At 33.5% G+C, this 19,282-nt stretch overlaps 2 protein-coding genes across 3 annotated transcripts; both read right to left on the bottom strand.

Annotated features, from left to right (window-relative positions):
* Positions 1-316: 316 nt before the first annotated feature.
* On the bottom strand, positions 317-7,058 carry LOC146530365 (uncharacterized). Its single transcript, XM_085200928.1, has 11 exons — positions 6,215-7,058; positions 5,363-5,618; positions 4,937-5,108; positions 3,566-4,477; positions 3,129-3,300; positions 2,482-2,631; positions 1,897-2,392; positions 1,444-1,573; positions 1,056-1,164; positions 603-752; positions 317-456 (listed from the first exon to the last, which is right to left on the bottom strand). The coding sequence occupies exons 1-11, from the start codon at positions 6,944-6,946 to the stop codon at positions 361-363; spliced, it is 3,375 nt and encodes a 1,124-aa protein (XP_085057054.1). The 5' UTR covers positions 6,947-7,058; the 3' UTR covers positions 317-360.
* Positions 7,059-8,731: 1,673 nt separating this feature from the next.
* LOC146530366 (dihydrolipoyllysine-residue succinyltransferase component of 2-oxoglutarate dehydrogenase complex, mitochondrial-like) lies at positions 8,732-13,473 on the bottom strand. Of its 2 annotated transcripts, none has more exons than XM_085200930.1 (2): positions 13,348-13,473; positions 8,732-10,395 (listed from the first exon to the last, which is right to left on the bottom strand). In XM_085200930.1, the coding sequence occupies exon 2, from the start codon at positions 10,376-10,378 to the stop codon at positions 8,972-8,974; it is 1,407 nt and encodes a 468-aa protein (XP_085057056.1). In that variant the 5' UTR covers positions 10,379-10,395; positions 13,348-13,473; the 3' UTR covers positions 8,732-8,971. The 2 variants fall into 2 exon arrangements, with proteins under 2 accessions (XP_085057056.1, XP_085057055.1); XM_085200929.1 differs by having other exon boundaries at positions 13,172-13,459.
* Between the last annotated feature and the right edge of the window lie 5,809 nt (positions 13,474-19,282).

Below are 19,282 nucleotides of genomic sequence, written 5' to 3' on the forward strand. Positions count from 1 at the left end.
GTTTTTATCCTTTTTTTATATATTTTTTTGGGTAAGTCATTTGTTTTATTATAGTTGTGTGTATAAGAGAATTAAAATTAATAAAAAGAGAAATATTTTAAAGTATTTACGTACCTATGATGTTTTATATTGAAATTCCATTATACAACCTAAAAATGACTGAATTTAAATCGGCAGTACTTGCATTATACATTGAAATGCTCAAATGCCAACCAACAATAGCCATGTCGAAAATTTTGCGGAAAGTGGGTAACTAGCTCCTACGTACATAAATGTATAAATCATTTGAAAATTATTGGGGAATAAGGAACTAGATTATTTATATATAATTTAAAATCTGCTTTGACAAAATTTTATTAACTATAACAATGATACGTATTTATTGAATAAATGCAATTGATCCTCTTCTTCTGTCAGTTTGTAGATTTGTACTTCTCTTTCCGGTGTCAGTAGAGCCTGAAATAAAAATAGTAGTAAGAATATAAACAAATAGTGGGTTCAAGTTGACGTTAAGAAAAAATCGATAAGATTTTTTTAAAAGATACAGCGTGTAGATGCCTTCTTTTAATGAAAAAAAAGATAGGAATGAAAATAATCCTCACCAAACTTTTGAATCCGCTAACACATCGTATAGCTGCGCATACGCAGCACACTTTAGAGTCGCTCGATTTCAAATTCCATATATGGGCATTATTTTTATTTATAGCTACAATAAGTAGAGGGTGCGAATGAGACAGACTGAGGATGGGACACTGAAATAAAAGGTATGATTTTTTATTGTTTTTAGTGAATAGTAGATAGTAGATATGTTTTTTTATATGTAAAAGTTGACAAGTGGCAGCGGTTTTGAAACTAACTTTTGGACACTGTTGTTTATTCCTTTATGAGCTCATGCATGATGAGCTCAAAACATTAGCGACTAATTATATTCTTACTTAGTGCAAATAATTTAAAAATATATATGTATTTTAATGTTGTACCTACTAGTTTTATAAACAGACATAGAAATATATAAATAATTTTAAGCACTTTTAATCGATATAAAAATAAATTACCTGGAAATCTGAATTTGAATCTGCACTAGTCATTCCAACGGGAACATTACCTCGAAATCGGCCCTTGAAATCCACTTGATAGTTATCCATAGTCATAGAAGGATTATTTCTAAAAAATATATTTTTATTAATTGAGGTCTTCGTGGTGCAGGGACACAAGTGTGCGACTGATAGTGCTATCGTTGTGGGTTCGATTCCCACTCGGGGGATTCAAATATGTATTATTTTAATTTCTTCGCTTTGGTAATGAGGTAAAGCGCGGCGTTGAGTTTCGCCACTCAACATGCAAAATGTCGTTAATTGGACGGTGCGTTGGGAACGAAATGTCTTAACATTAGCTTCACTCCGCCTACCCCGCTATATGCGGGATATAACGTGAAACAAATACCTGCAATCCAATGTCAGAAGAACTCTCATTTCTATAATAGAACATAAATGCACGGTGCCGGTGTCCGTCGCCGCGAGGAAATAAGAGTTATTTGGTGATACCTCTATACAAGTTATTAATGACGCTGAATCTGAAATATAATAAGGTTTGGTATTAAATTCTAAAGGAAAAGGAAGAAAGGATCTACATATTTTATTTAAATTTTACGCAATGTCTTATTGTGAACGGATTGTCTTAACACTAAATTCCCAGGTTCCATCTGCATACCCTGCAATGTGAGACACAATGTGACACTGATAAAAAAATACTTTTATAAACCAGAGAAGAATATATTATATGCATTATAATTATTATAGAATTAGTGTGATAAAATTACATCTTTTCAGTTATAGTAGATATAATAAATTAGTAGAAAAAAATAGATGGTTTTTAAATATGTAATATTATACTCACTGGCAGCACACAAGCTTTTTATTTTAATATTCCCCATGACCCTCCTAAAACTGAGAACTTCTCCACAATTCTTGCCCACCAGAAAATTATCAATATTACTCAAATTCACTATTTTCAAATGGCAGCACTCGATACCACTTTCCCCTAAATTTGTTATTTCAAATAAATTAGATTTACTTCTCACACTGGCAACACTATTCGGTCTGTCACTGTCAGATTTTGACGTCGAGTTTTGGCGGGAAAGCCTTTTAGTAATATTTCTTTCTTGTCTTTTATTTAATATTCTCTTTTTAGCCGAACTTAAACTAAAATTTGTATTGTTTTCAATGTTGTTTACTTCTCCGTCCAAATAATGTGTCAAATTATAATTTTGGACTATTTCCAAGGACATTTTGGACCAAAAAGCTTTACCGATATCGTTTTTTGATGGGTTTTTGTTTTTTTCTTGTATAATCGACCACGTTGCTACAATTCCTGAGCGTTGTAATGTGCATAACTGTCAAAAGTGAGAAACAAAAAAAATTGTCAGTTTTTTAGCTGCACACTACAGCGTGAAGCTAAAAAAAATAAATAAAAAGTCTCTACCTGTCGCAAAACTTTCCTTCCATTTCCCAAGTTCATAGCACTGTGATCTCCTATAAATTCTAGGCCAACAATATTATCGATTTTCTCATTATTACATATGTTGTAGGCGCTACTCGTGTATGAGCTGGCTTGGAACCGATTCCCGTATTGCTGTAAAAAAATATATAGGTATATGAGACCAGCCGTGGTGCAGGGACACAAGAGTGCGACAGTAAGTGCGACAGGCTGTCGGTTCGATTTCCACTCGAGGAAATGAAATATTTAATACTGAGATGTGTGTAGACACTGTACCGATGTTAGTGATGGCGAAGAAATAAAAATTATTTGGTGATATCTCTGTCTACAAGTTATGGATGGCTGAATCTGATATAATAAGGCTTATCATTGAATTCTATAGCGTTTAAGGAAATAATTGTTTGCCTTTATTGACATAAAGTGCTGCGTTGAATTTAACCATTCGACACAAAATGTCAACAGTTCGGGAGGAAAGCGATGAACGGAGGGTCTCGACACTAGAGGCACTTCCTACTCTGCTATATGCGAGATTAAGTAACAAGTAGAAAAAAAAGATAGGTGTATGCGCAATATAGCGCGAGGTTAAAAATATATACAACTCTCCCTTTCCCACAAAGCTTAACATATGATACCTGCTTATAGCAATTTAAATCATTGTTCTTCTTATTCCATTCTTTATCTTTTTCCATGTCAGTTAAATCAGTTGTTCGGTCGTCATTTTCTACTATTTTACTTATATTTTCATTTATTGCAACATCATTACACCATGTCGCCTCCTCTGATAGATCCCATAAGTGTATAGAACTAAAAGGAAAGTATTTAATCAATCAGCCAATAAATCAATTAAATAGTACATTTCTGCAGTTTCACGCTTTTCCGACGATAGGCCGAGAGAACCTTTTCGAAATTCGAGACAGTGCATGTCGAGTGGCAGAATTCACCAGTCCTGACCGGGGAAATAAAAACAAATAATTCTCCCGATCACACTACGCCTCGATAAATTCATTATTTCCCATTTACCAACATACTTTTTTTTTGACAAAATATAATTAATTATGATTTATCTTACCCATCTTCCAAAGCACCAACGAAATAACCTTCAGTGTTTCCCCGAAATCTTCCAATTTTAACATTATCTGTGGCTACAAGATATTTAATCGGTTGACTTCTTTGTAAGCTTAGATCCCATAAACATAAAACACATTTTTCTATGGCAACACTATTCTTATCATGTACCGTTAAAATCAAATTATTTTTTGTTTCAGAAAAAATCGCATCTATAATTTGAGATTCTTTCAAAAAAGCTACATTTTCACCAAAATTCTTCGTTGAAATTGATACATAGCCATTACTGAACGGTACTTTAGATGTTTTAACTATATTTGTTACGTCACTGTTACCAGCGTTTAAACTTAAAATATTACTAACGCGACTTTCGACACGCTTTAGAAATTTCCTTAGTTTATTCACATTGTACTTATTATTATTTAATTTCGTCTCATATTTTTGATATGGCAACATTTTATCACAACCAACACCGTCTCTTTGCTCTAGATATACCCTTAACGGATTCTTTTTATAATCATAATTTTCATTTTCACTTTCATTTAATTCCTCCGAAAAAAATGAAAATTGCTCATAATCTTTTTTCTTCTCAGCCTTTCTAACACTAAAACAGATATCTTCATTAGAAAATTCAATTGGATTTTGAGTCCATTTTGTGTCACATAAGACCTCATCCGTTTGAATCTCTTCAGTGATACCATCTTCAAAAGTCTGTGCGGCTGTTTGCTTATAATTTAATCTACCATATGTTATCATAAACAAATCGTAAGGGATTGGTGACATTTCGAATAAATTGTATGACATTTCATGCAGTGTTACCATACTTAAAATAATTTTGGCTCGTTCTTTTAATTTCTCAAATATTATTTTCTTTCGTCTATTTTCTTTGGCTTTTTTGAAATCTATGAAAAGAGGCCTGGAAATTAAGAACAATGTTTCAAAAATATAATATATATAAAAATATAAATTTAAAGCTTTTTTTAAATCTACCTAGAAACGAAATTAAAATGCTTTAGACAAAACTTTAAAAGGGTCGTGTAAAATAATGATATCAAAGAAGGGAAACAGAAATTATTTGTAACAGTTTTTCTTAGAAAGAATTGTGAATTTTATGAAAATTTTGATATGGCATTATATGAATGGGATTTTTTAGCTACATGTTTTGCGGAGTAGCCAGAGAAATCAGCGCAAAACGTTGCGGTTATGTGACCTTCCTCCAGTATTATAGATATTGTGTTCTCGAAGGTCAAAGTGAAATTACTTGCTGGTTTCCAAGAAAAGTCACAATTATTTATTATAAATCTCACAAAATTAAACATATAAATAAGTATAACTAAGAACTAGTAAGAAAAAAATTCAATTAGATTAATCATACTTTTCCAAAACATCAATATGTAAAGTCTTCATGCTGGACATGTCTTGGAAACCTTCATCCAGGGACACTTTCTTTCCTTCATCATCTTTGCTCTTGTCCTCTTCCAAGTCTTCCCTGATAAACTCCATTGGCTTTGATTTGCTCGCAGATCGATCTCGCAATTCGAAATTACCTAACAGTAAATTAACATTTATGAAGATACACATAAGACAATATCGTTGGTAAAGCATCTAACGTTACGTCATATCTTTATTTGGGGAAAAAAAAAGCGTAAAAATAAATACAAATTCAAAAATTAAATTAAGTTTCAAATTGTTTGTACAGGCAATCATTTTGTAATTTTATAAATAAAATCTTTCTGTTAATAATAGGCGTAAATGATAAAATATTATTATTTAAGCTAAGCAAAAGAACTATTACTCATACCGGAGTCCAACATTTTTTCTTCTTTTAGATATGAGTCTTCATTTTCAGCATGCTTATCACTTATGTCATTGCTTTTATCATTATCACTTCCATTATCATCGCTTTTTTCATCATCATCGCTATCTTCATTGCCAATATCATTATCATTTGTTTCATCACTCTTACTACCACTGTGATATGATTCAAAATCAGATTCGTAACTTTCAAAATCATCTTCGTAACTCACTTCATCATCACTCAATTTGTCTTGTTTTGCCTAAAATCGATTAAAATCTTATATAAGTGTAGTGATTAAAAAAATATTGAAGGAGAGCTTAAAATCGCTATAAGATCTCTTCACAGAATTAATAGGTTAGCTCCGTTATAAAGAAATTTCTACTTTGATTTTCATACAATTGTTACAAAAAAATGATTTGACTATATTATAACTTAAAAGTTTTATGAAGCCTATTCATGATAAGGCGCTAACGAAATTTCAACCAACTTTCAAAACATCACAATAATCCACTTACAATACAAATTGTCCGGCGATATCTTAAAAACGTAAATTGTGATGAAACGTAACGGTTGGAAATGAAAGAAAAAAATAGCAAGAAGTGGATAAAAATAAATGTTAAAAATGGATTTCCGGGTTCGATTTCCGTCGAAGAAATGAAATATTTACTATTTTATTTTTTTGATTGAACGAAATTGATTTGCCACGCAAAATGAGGCGTTGAGTTCCGCGATACGACACACAGTGCCTTCGGAATTCTGCAGAAAGTGGAGAGCACAGTGTCTTATCACTGGGCTACCTCTGCCTACCCTGCTACATACGGGATATAGCCTGAAGCTGGAAAAAAAAATGATTACCTTATTCTCCTTTTCTCCATTGAGATCCACAAAAAAAGCTTTTGGTTGAGCTTTCAAATTTGCCGCTAAACTAAGCATATCCGTATTATTATCCATTACATGTGGAGTAAGAACTTTAATTTCTTCATCTTCTAACGTTCTTGTATTAGTTCTTCGTCTTTCTGGAATATTCTTCATGTCTATTTTAATTTTATCAGCGGATTTTATTTTAACTTCACCTCTATCTTTTATCTTTGAGTCTTTATTATCTTTTGTAATACTTGGTTCTTTTTTTATTACGACTACATCTTTGGATGAATCATTTCTGCTCTTTGTCACACTTTGGCCTATATCCTTTCTTCTTGTTATAGGAGAATTAACTGTTTCATTAAATGGCACCTTTTTAATATTTTTGGTTTCCTTTAGTAAAGTTCTTGCTGAAATAGGAGTTTTGCTGTCGTCTTTTTTGTTTCTATTACTTCTATTACTGACAGATGACGGAGAAGATTTGAGTAAATCCTTCATTGGAGATGCATTGTTTACTTTAGTTGGAGGTTGTACTTTTTTAGGTGCTTTGATTGGATTATTTCTAGCGTAAATATCAGCTGTGGTTGTCTTTTGTAGGAAACTTCTAGGAGTAGAGACACTGTAGGCACTTTTCTTATGCTTATCATCTATTTTTTTGGCAAGCAGGTCATCTTTACAAGATTCTAATTTGATTTTTTTATCTGAAGTTTTCCTTGAAGTCTGCATTTTCTTTGAAGATCTAAATATAGTTATATAATTTAAAAAAAAAGATAATTTTCGATATGAGCAGAGTTATTATCGACATTAAATATAAAACCGGGATGGTTGGCGCTTGATGAAGGAGGCCTAGGCTTAGCAATGGACGACAATAGGCAGATTTAAAAAAAGTTGTTATGACGGCTTTTTGGTTGCATTGATAAAAAAACGTAGATAAGTCAATAAGTGATTACAAATAAAGACACGTAATTTATAAATCAGTGATGCAAATAACTGCAATATTGAACCCGTAATTTTATTCTATAAAAAATCTAATATTTACACATACTTAATTGAAATTGTTAGAAACGAATAGATCTTCCGGAATAATTTTATATCCTTAACCGAAACCGATATAGCTTCACGCTTTATCCTGCACATAGCAGGGTAGGTTGAGAGAATCCGAGAAACTGTTCCCATTATTGAGTGGCGTAACTCAACGCTTTGCCTACTCCGATTAAAATAGTAAAACAGTCTAATTTGCGACTTATCTAAATGCATTTGAAGATAGTAATTAATGAAGATAAAAAGCATGACCTAATATCGAATTACGAGAAGATAAGTAAGGAGTTATGTATGAAAGAAAAGAGGAGATAGAGTACTGTAGTAAAAATAATTTATTTTAGTATATTTTATAAAGTGGGTCACTAAGGTTCAATATATAATATATGTCAAATTATCATATAGAAATTCTTTATAAAAATTATACAGCATGATTAAAATGAGCACTTCTTGTATACTAAAGTCAACGTACTAACACTATTCTATTGATTATTTATTTTCTTTAGACCTAATTTATTTATTCATAAGACAACTCACCTTTAATCACTTAAATCGACATCTTCTATAAAAAAAATTAAGAAACACTTAACTTTTAAATAACTTCGTGTAACACAAATAAGCTTATCACAATTTTTTAGTTATTTTTAATTTAAAACAATATTTTTAGCTATCATTTTAAAATTGTCATGACTTTTTGTGACAATTGTGTATAAAATTGGTTGCCATGGCAACGCCATTTTGAATTTTTTTTTTACGTGAAACGGCGTGTTTAAAGAATCGATTCGTTTGTTATTACGTGAGATGTAGTCACATAATACGTCATTTCCGTAAAATTTTGATTAAGTTAACAAATTACGTAAAACATAATGTTAAAATACTCTGTTCTAGTAACTCCAGAGGGTCGTGGCACAGAGTTGTGGGGCATGAATTACTTTCATTATCTCGCTTCCTGCATTTTTTAATTTTGTTACTTTTGTACGGCATTGAGTTCCACTGATCAACACGCAGACTCGAAAATTAGGTAGAGTTATGCGGAACGTATGTAGTGTTTAGGCATTTTTATCATTTAATAATCGCTATCTAATCTTATAGATTTTTATTATGGTTTTTTTTTAGCTTCACGCTGTATCCCGCACAATACAGAGCAAGCAGACAGAGACAACCTAGTATTATGATACTACGTTCCCCATTTTTTCCATATTCTAGAGGTATTGCGTGTTGAGTGGCGGGACTCAACGCCGCCCTTTGCCTGTGTGAAGTGAAGTAATGAAAATATTTCATTCATTAACATTTCTGTGTAGAAATTGAACCCAATTAAATTACGAGTAAAAATTCAAATTAAGATTTCGTTTGTTTATGAATTGAACACAATTATGTTATAACTTAAAATTCAATTGTCAAGATCAATTTAAAGAAACAACTCAATATTTTTTATTGTCTAAATAAAAAAAGGGTATTAAAACAAACACAAACTACGATCTTCATAGAGGAAATGTACTTTAATTATATTATTATTTTCTTAATAACATGATAAATAATACAACGCGACACGAACAAAACATGTGGACGTGAATAAATATGAACAAAAAAAAATCATCACCATCTACTAACAAGCTCATCACCTGTGATTATAATCATAAATTGATGATCGAAATCGTTAAATTGACGATGACAATAATCATTTAATGATTAAAATCTTAATCTGGTGATTATTTACAGGCCAGCAACGATTGTGGCCGGATCTTCCACACCCTCCTTAATCTTCCTAAGGAAGAGAACAGCTTCACGCCCGTCTATCAATCGGTGATCGTAAGTTAAAGCTACATACATCATCGGTCTGATCACAACTTGGCCATTCAATGCGATTGGCCTCTCGAATATTCCATGCATACCCAAAATACCTGATTGTGGTGGATTTACTATGGGTGTCCCTAATAAAGAACCAAAAACGCCGCCATTGCTTATCGTGAAGGTACCACCATCCATCTCCTCGATTGTTAATCTGCCCTGTCTCGCTTTATCTGCTAAGCCAGCGACTGTTAGTTCGATATCCGCGTAGGACATAGTTTGGACGTTTCTAATAACTGGGACTACTAATCCTTTAGGAGTAGCCACAGCTACTGATATGTCAACGTAATCTCTGTACACAATTTCGTTGCCATCGATTACGGCGTTTACCACCGGCTGATCCATAAGAGCATTGGCGGCAGCTTTCACAAATGGCGACATCAAGCCCAACTTAACGCCAAATTTCTTGGTGAAAGCGTCCAAATGCTTCTTCCTAAAGGCCATTATGTGGCTCATGTCTACTTCATTGAAGGTAGTCAACAAGGCGTTAGTGTTTTGAGCTTCCTTTAGCCTTTCGGCGATGCGTTGTCGCATACGATTCATTTTGACTCGCTGTTCACTGCGGGTGCCCACTATTTCTTTGCTATAGTCCGCTGGAGGGACTTTCACTGAGGCAGTTTCGATTGCTTGCGCATGTCGGATGGCAGCTATTGGTATTGAGGAGACGGGAGCTGCAGGGGGAGGGGATGCAGGTTTGGGGGGAGCTTGAGGTGGAGGAGCAGCTTGTGGGAGAGGAGGTGGAGGTGGAGCGGCAGCTGATGGTGGAGGAGGTGGAGGTGGCGCAGCTGCAGCTGGTGGTGGAGCATCAGCCTTCTTCTCAACTGGCGCTTCTTTTTTAGTTGGAGCACCACTAGTTATTTCAAGTCTGAATAACTTCTGACCAGCCTTCACTGTGTCACCATCTTGGACATACAGTTCTTTAATAATACCATTATCAGGCGCCATTACGGGTATGGCTGTTTTGTCTGTTTCTATTTCTAACACCACTTCGTCAGCTGCTACAGCGTCTCCAACTTTTTTGTCTAATTTGACATCTCCTTCTGAAACGGAATCGGGGAATCCCGGAGTCATTACATCCTGTTCTGCTTGAAGAGGGTTGGTAAAGTGGATGGTGGCAACCTGATGATGGGCAGCCAGGACTCTGGGCTTCAGGAGTTTGGTCCCTGGAGCCACAGCGCCACAGATCTTGGGCACCTCTGTAGACCTAAACCGAAGGCCTTGGCTCTGCCTCCGGTATATCGTCTGCAAGTGTTTAGAGCAGCGTCGCAACATTGTTTTTCGTTTTCACTCTGAAAATAAAAAAAAAACATATTGGAGATTTCGCAGATTTTTTTATTAGTTAGGACAATTAAAAGGAAAATGTTTATAATAATTTTGGGTTCCTACATCATGGAATGTTCATTATTTAATGGTCATGTACGTTATGTTCAGTCCTATTTCAGTCTAGTTATGAAAAATGTGTGAATAAGAAACCCGATTTCAATATTAATTAATATTTATTTTTTATATTTTGTTGCGCCACTTCAGAATTCAGCGGTAAGTGAGGATCGTAAGTGTCCTAATCAGAACGGGGTGTCTTAACATTAGGTTCCCAGGCTCCCCCTGCCTACGTTGCTATGTGCAGGATACAGTGTGAAGCTAAAAAAATGATAATTACTCGTAAAGATATAAATATTAAGAAAAATATAGAAGTCGCGGCGCAGGGACAACATTTTTTTTATAATACATAAAATTTTATAGAAACATTAAAACACATAAGTCTCATTTTAAATTATCTCTATTTAAACTAAAGTAATGTAAACAAATGTACCCAACAAAAGATATGGACTATGTCACATTTTAATTCACTCATTTTTTTAATTAATGCAGTGTATTAAATATAGAGAAAGCGTAAGATACTCCGTTCTTCACGCTCCGCCCAATTTTAGAGATATTACGTGTCAATTGACGAAACTCGACGCCGCCTACCAGAATGGGAGTCGAATCTACAACCATCTCGTTTACAGCCACAAAATGTGACAATCGTTTTACATTACAACATATTTGCAATTTCAACGTCATGCCTTTGTATCTTATCTTATCAGAGAGGCATGGCGCTAGATAAGAGTTGTAATTTATAATCTGTGTGGCGCAGGGGTATAAATGTGCGACTATAAACGCAAAAGGTTTTGGGTTGGATTCCCAATCGAGGAAACGAAATTCTTCACTCTGGCGTCGAGGCAAAGTGCGGCGTTGAATTTCGTCACTCAACACGTAATGCCTTCAGAATTCGGCGGAATGTAAGAAACGTCTTAATGGGGACACCCAGTGTATGTATAGTGGCGTAACTCAATGTTGCGATTGTGAATTAATATTATATTAAACTGTCTTTCATCTATTATTTTTAGAAAAAAAATATTAAAACTTATAAAAATTACTTCAACACAATTACGAATTCACAAAAAAAAACTGAGATATGTAATTAAACTTTTTTAAGTCCATTGTGACTCAGTAAACACAATGAATGTAGGTTTGATTCCCGCACATCATAATTATTATATTCAAATTTCCTACAATACAAACCACTGTTAGGTTACATTACTTAACACTAGGCTATGTGAAGCTAATAGATATAAGGCTATCATTTATCAAATGAATTGACAATTATTTGTTTATACATACATATATGTACATAGTATGATTAGATAAGCCATTATGTCATGTTTGCGTTAATATGATTCATATATGTAATATTTTATAATGCAGTAATATTATCAAATTTGTTATTTGAAATATGTTGCTTTATGACTGTTACTATGTTTTAAATTGAGGACATCATAACGCAGGAGTACAAGCATACAGCTGTAAATACAATAGTTGTGGGTTCCATTCCCACTTGGCGATCTCCAAATCTACATTTCCTCCAGTTTGAATCAAACCCTGTCACATTACAATTGCAAACTTCTTCTGCTGCACCACTACGGCCAAAGAATGTTTAAAAGTTAAAATGAAATAAATACTTTATTTCTACACTTTCTATTTATAGCAACAGATAAAAATGCACTTCAATTTAATATAAATATAAGCTATGTATATTAAATTGAAGAGCATTTTTATGCACTCATTCAAAGTGACTTTTTAAACCATTGGTTTTTGAGATTAAAACCAAATTACATTTGTTATCAATAGGATGTAGCCCAAATTTGTTATAGACTTTTTTATAAAGTTAAATTTATTTGATAAGTAATTTTAATTACAAATGAAACATGTCTCAAAAATTGTATGGAAGGTAAGGAATTGAGTGTATTGACACAAGGTTCCCTATGCCTGCCCTGCCTTGCAGTAAAAGCGTAACACAGTTTTTTTAAACATTTTTTGTTTCTTGTTATGTTTTCACATTTTTTGGTATATTTTTATATTATGCAATTAGTCAATTTAATAATTTGATTGTTAGAACCTACTATAAAAATGTAGTAAAATTGAAAAATCTTATAAGTTAATAAACTCTGCTAAATAAAAGTTTAGTCAAATCAAAATGCAACAAAACAATATATTTTTTCTAAATAAAAAGTTAATTTATTGGAATACCATTAGCTTTATTATTAATTATATACTTGTGTCCTAAATTAATTAAATATTGTAGAAATTTTCATTTATAAATTAAATATAAGAAATACTGTTATTGTTAGTTATGTTAATAAAAGATAATACTGTATTATTCAATAGTATTAGTATTAAAGAGTGCATTTAAAAAACAGATAATATTCGCTATTTTATTATAAAAAAAATATTATTTAACAAAAAAGAGTCAACATATTTCAAGTTACATAAAAACTCTTTGCATTTCTAAGCAAAATTTAAAAGTAACTTAAAACATAAATGCCACTTATTGATACAATGACATAAAAATCGACCGAATAACACTGTGTGAAGTGATACAAATATTTAACAAAAACAATAAATTATCGGTACAACATTGAAAACTGAGACAAGATAAAAATTGAGGTTGCGTCAAACATATGTGGTAGAAATGAAGGTTATTTATTAAAACTGTTAATATGTTAGTTATAAATAATATATACTTACCTTTACGATAGTAAACACTAGTTATCACTGATCGTACAGTTATTTTGAGAAAAAATATGTTACATAAGCTTAGAGTCTCATGACACGGGAGCTTTTAAATCAATATTTCTAAATATTTTAAGGAACCATTGCAAAATGTTTATTTGTTTGCGCCTAGAATTGAAATAATACTTCACTTTTATTTATTATGCTGCTTTATTTTAAAAGATGAGGCCCCAAAGATCTACATGTATTAAATTTGGTCTTCCTTAAATCTGGTTGGCGGCGACTGTCATGTGGCCCCGAATTAGGGCTGCGTTTCGTTAATGCATTTATATCCAAATGTTATTATTATATAAAATATATTTGTTTTCTTATTAAAATTGCATTTAATTTATTTTATTTTAATGAATTAGTTTCTTGTTAATTTGTAACATAAAGTATACATAACAGAGGTTTTTAATTAATTTTTTTCAACGAGCATTTCGTTTTTTCTTTATTGGAAATGTAATTTTCACATTAAAATTATATCTAATTCAGTTTAGTATTATTTAAAAATATTTTCAAGATTATTTTTATTGATTTGTAATTTTATTTGCAAGTAATAGTAGTTTATAAACGTTTTTTTAACAGACAGCTCTGCTATTATGTGAAAATAATTAATCATTTTATGTATGCTACTTGCTACTAGATGGCAGTGTAGTCTATATATGTATGTGAAAATTCATAAAAATAGCTCAAAACAAAAAATAAATCAAACTTAACTGTCTTAGTTTTTTTCTTAATTATATCATTAATTTATTTTAATTACAGCCTTAGCTTAAGGTGGCATGATATTTGAAACATTGCGTGTTGAACTCAACACCGCACGGTGTTTGCTTCGTTATCAGAGCGAGGAAATGAAAATATTAAATAATTCATTCCCCCAAGTGGAAATCGAACCCCACTGCCGTCGTATTTACAGTCACACGTCGTACCACTGCTTCACGATGGCCTCAAATATAAAGTTAATTTATAGTTTTGCTAAAATCGGACTGTTATAAAGGTTTAAATTAAAATGAACTTTAATAAAAGTGAATATAAGAATGAGTTTTAAATAGATGTAGAGACAGGTGGTAGCGAAAACTTTTGCTTGGAATAAGGTATGTGTGATATATATTTTATAATGCTATATAATTTGTATCGCATTTGTGCGTCTTGTACAAGTAAAATTTTTTTTTGTTTCATTTGACAAAATTTCATACATCAATGTTTCTACACCCACCGCTGAATATTGGCCTCCCTCAAGGATCTCCACGCCGATCAGTTCCGCAGCTGCCTTGATCTAGCGGCTTCTTATAACCTTGACCAGATCGTCAATCCATCAGGTCCCCCTCATGCGATGTTAAAGAATGGGGAAATTAACATAAACCATTTCATAATATTTTTTATTTTAATTATTTTTTGTTAATTATTTGTCTTGTAAATTGTATCTAACGCTAAGGTCAAGAAAGGTGGGATTTTTGTACTAATTACCTATTTAGAATTTGAAAAGCGATTAAAACTATAAATAAATAATCGTAATTTTCGTGCCACCTTGTCAAGCCATGTAAACTACAGGACACCAAGCCCAACCCTGGGAAATACCTCTAGATACATCCGTATGCACGTAAAAAGCATGAGAAGTTGGATGTATTACGACGTTGATGACTGTGACCGAGGTGAAAGAGGTATGCCGAGACAGAGAGACAGAGAGACAGCGCTTGGCACTCCGCTCTCTCTCTCTCTGTCTCGTTCTGGCTACACTTCTAGGATAAAGCAAGAAGCTAAAAAAACAAAAAAAGAAAAAACTAATGGTAAAAAAGGTGATGCTACAAATAGGTAGGTACATAATAATTCATAGCTTATGAAAAAAATATATTTTTTCATATCTTAGTAATGAAGATGGATTTCCGCCTTTTAATTCGTAAAACGTGTACAGACATAACAAAATATTGTTTTTAACTGTTTCAGCATTTTTTTTTCTTCTTTTTTTCTATTCTTTAAGTATTTTTAGTATAATACGGTTATTCTGGCCGCCGTGGCGCAGGGGCAAAAACGTACGACTGTAAACGCAACGGTAATGGCTTCGATTGCCACCAGAGGGCATAAATTATTATTTATTTATATTCTCATATCTTCCCTCTGGCACCAAAGCCTATTGGAAAGCTAAATTGGACGGAAAGTGGGGATTAATACTAGGTTCCCTCTTCTTTACTTTCTTACAGCATTTAGCTGCTAGCTTCAAGTAATTCATATACCTATATTATTTTAGCTTCACACCGTGTTCCGCACCTAGCAGAGTAGGTCGAGGGAACTTGGGAGCCTAGTGTTAAGATGCTTCCTCCGCCTTCTCCGCGACTTACTACTTCACCAGAGACGGAAAAATATTCAGAAATTTCTTTTTAGCGTCGATCATAAGAGTAATCTTAAAAAAATGTATTTTGAAAGTGTCGTTATTTTTAATATGTGCTGATTGACACCAACCTACTTTTATTTTTGGCTACTGCGTAGTGTTCAGTATTGAAACTCTTATGGTCTCTTATTAGTTATAAGTATAAAAGAAACGTGAGTAGTAGGATCAATTCAAGGCACTCTAACCACGATGGTTGTCGGCGTGGGCGTATCTATCTCGTATTTTTTGAGGGGGCCTGGACTTTATCTTTGAACAGATATAAAGAAAAAGGTAAAGGTTTTAATGAATTTCTCAGCGCAAATTATTAGTAACATTTCTGGGGTGAGCACAGGACTATTCGGGGTTGGGCGCGGACCACGCGGCCCCCTCCCCTACACCCAAGATCCCCCGTCGGAGGGATTTTGAGGCAAAAGCACGGCGTTGAGTGCCGCTATTTAACATGTAAACGCAACGTGCGTGATAAATGGAATGTCTTAGGTTCCATAGGCACCCTCTGTCTATCATGCTATGCGTACAGCGTCAGTACAAAAAAAAATTGAACCCGCTAACACCGTACCAATAAGCCAAGCAAATTTACATACAGGTAACAATATCGTGAGAAAGTAAATAATAAAAAACCCTATTTTAAATAAATCTTAAGCGATATTAAATATAAATTGATTGTTAAATCGTCTGCTTAGCTTTGACGTGATGTCCTTTAACCAATGACTCATATGGAGAATATCTTATGTATAGCAAGGCAGGCAAAGGGTATCTAGTGTTAATACTCTCCGTTCCTAACGCATCATCCAATTTTCAAGCTATTGTATATACTCCGTTAAGTTACTGCTAAGCATTGTTTTGATTGGACGTCCGCAGAATTTTAGAAAAAAGAGAAAATAACATTTTTGCGTCATGTATAATAGATAATATTATAGATTAGTAATTAAGAATTACTTTTAGTAATTAAAATTCCTCATATGTTTTACACACGAGACCGCCCAGGTAGTCATTTTGTCACACCACTTCAGGCTTCCTAAGTAAATACTTAATCGTTTCTCAAAATTTTAGTTATTTATTTAAAATTTTAAAGAAAAGAATGGACGGTCACTTTATTTGTTTTTTTACCTTCACTCTGTATCGCGCATATTTTAACGGGGAAGTAAAGGGAACCACCCTAGCTTAGCGTTCTTTTAATGGAAGAACTGAACGTTGTGCTTGTAAAAATATTTTAACATGAAAATAGGATATAGGAAATAGGATAAAAATAGAAAATAGCAAATGGGATAAAATAAGTAGAATCGAAGAGGTTTTCCTTACGTTATTCGTTTCTATGTAACCCGCTGTACCTGCGGTCACGGTTACTTCGGGCACTTAGAATGTGTCAGTGGATACACAAGGAATGGCTATTTTCATTTGACCTACGTGAGGAGCCGCGTGTAAATACTAGTTATCAAATTTTAATTTTGCACAGCGGAATCCTAAATATACATTTTTAAAGATAATGAATCAAAATGAACAAAAATAGAACAATTAGAGCGTCGTTAATTAGATGAATTTCGAATTTATCGCCGTGGCGAGTAAATCAAAATTAAATATTTCATTTCTCGATGATTATGGGTTCGATTCTCGCTCGGAGAAATGAAGTATTTTCATTTCGGACTATCCTAACATTAGGTTCTCTCTGCCTACCTTGCAATGAGCGAAATAGGGTGGAAATTCATAACCAGTGCATTCCGTCAAATCCACTCCACCAAGCCACGACGGTAAATTCTAAATTAATTTAATTACGACAAACTGCGGCTTTGAATTCCGGTGGTCACCATGTTTCATATACGAGGAGTTATTCCCTCGCTTGAGCCCCTGCACTACGACGGCCTCGACTAACGTAGTGTATAGCTTTTCTAGATATTGGACTGTCCAATACATCATATTTTTTTGATTCGAACCAGCAGTTCCTGAGATTAGCGCGTTCAACCAAACAGACTCATCAGCTTTATAATATTAGAATAGATATTATTCAAAAGCTATTTCAATAGACAGTTAATCCTATTGTAATAGATATACTCGTATGGGTACAACTTTTTATCATAATATATTTAAAAAGGGCCGCAGGTTCGATTTTCAGTTAGGGTGCACTCCATTATTTAATAGTTATTATTTGTATTTGATGTTCTTAACGGTAGATTAAAGAACAAAGAATAATGATAGTGATGCTATTCGTTGACTCTTAGTTTGGAACATGTTTGACTGGTTGGTATTCAATTTAGGGGAAATTATTTACTAAGAATTTTTAGTGCATATAGTATATTTTTTTATCTTCACGCTGTATCCCGCATATAGCAGAGTAGATAAAGAAAATCTTGATCTTATTGATCATTTCATTATATTATGTATATCATAATATTCTTTAGTTTTCTCTCTACATCCCTCAAAAAAAAACAACAAATTTTGTCTGTGTAAATTATTTACTAATTTTATTAACCAACTTCAAAAATGAAGATTATCAGTTTGACATGTCTAATTATAAATATATGTTGAAATTGAGTAATATTTGAGTGTGATAATCTATTTAGTCTTCTAACTTTAAGCATATGTTCATATGTGTGTCTTTCGTATGTTTGTATGTTTGTCTACACAGCTCTTAGTAACTATAAGTCTGATTTAAATTATGTGTATTCCAAATCATTGAGCAACCCAAGTCTCTTTAAAATCAAAATCAAAAAATCAGCTTCACGCTGTATCCCGCTCGCAGCAGGGTAGGCAGAGGGAACCTAGTGTTAAAAGACTCCGTTCCCCACTTTCTGCCGAAGTCTGGAGGCATTGCGTAGTCGGTATACTCTTTAAAATCGGTTCGGTAATTCTCGATATATGGGTAGGATATCCATGCACTTTTCGAGACGACATGTAGGTACAATATAGGTAGGTACCTAGGTAATTGACAGGTATTTTAAGTTGGCCTATATTTTTAATTATGCCTTTTTACTACATCTGGACACCGAACCCGGACTATCCCGCCAGCTGACTGTGTCCAAGTGGTATTTCTCAGAACACGTCCGTCGACCCATTGTTTTGCATAAACAGATGTCTTGTAGCGCACATGTTGCGGATACGCGACGAACGTATTCTATAAGTTTCTTTTGGGTTTTACTCTTTATATTTTACTAGCGGCCCGCCCGCGGCTTCGCCCGCGTGAACTACGTTATTATTAATTACTGTCTCCATGAGTACCTACGTCCTATAAGTGACGTCCATGCAAAATTTGAGACTCCTAGCATTTGTAGTAACGAAGTTTCATACAAACTATCAACCCCAAAAACAACCCTTTAGAAGTCGAATATTGCATATTCCCGTCTTAGCGAGCGCCTACGTCCTATAAGTAACTCCTATGCAAAATTTCAGATTCCCAGCACATGTACTTTCTGAGATTTCGTGATGAGTGAGTGACCTTTCGATTTTATATAATTACTAGCGGCCCGCTCGCGGTGTCACCCGCGTGAACTATGTTATTATTAATTTCTGTCTCCATGACTACGTCCTAGTGACGTCTATGCAAAATTTCAGACTCCTAGCATTTGTAGTAACGAAGTTTAATACAAACTTTCAACCCCAAAAACAACCCCTTAGAAATCGAATATTGCAAATTCCCGTCTTAGTGAGCACCTACGTCCTATAAGTAACTCCTATGCAAATTTTGAGATTCCTAGCACATGTAGTTT

The sequence above is a fragment of the Heliconius melpomene genome, chromosome 17, assembly GCF_056956725.1.
Source record: "Heliconius melpomene rosina isolate 202511_hmr_F chromosome 17, ASM5695672v1, whole genome shotgun sequence".
Classification (NCBI taxonomy): Eukaryota; Metazoa; Arthropoda; class Insecta; order Lepidoptera; family Nymphalidae; genus Heliconius; species Heliconius melpomene.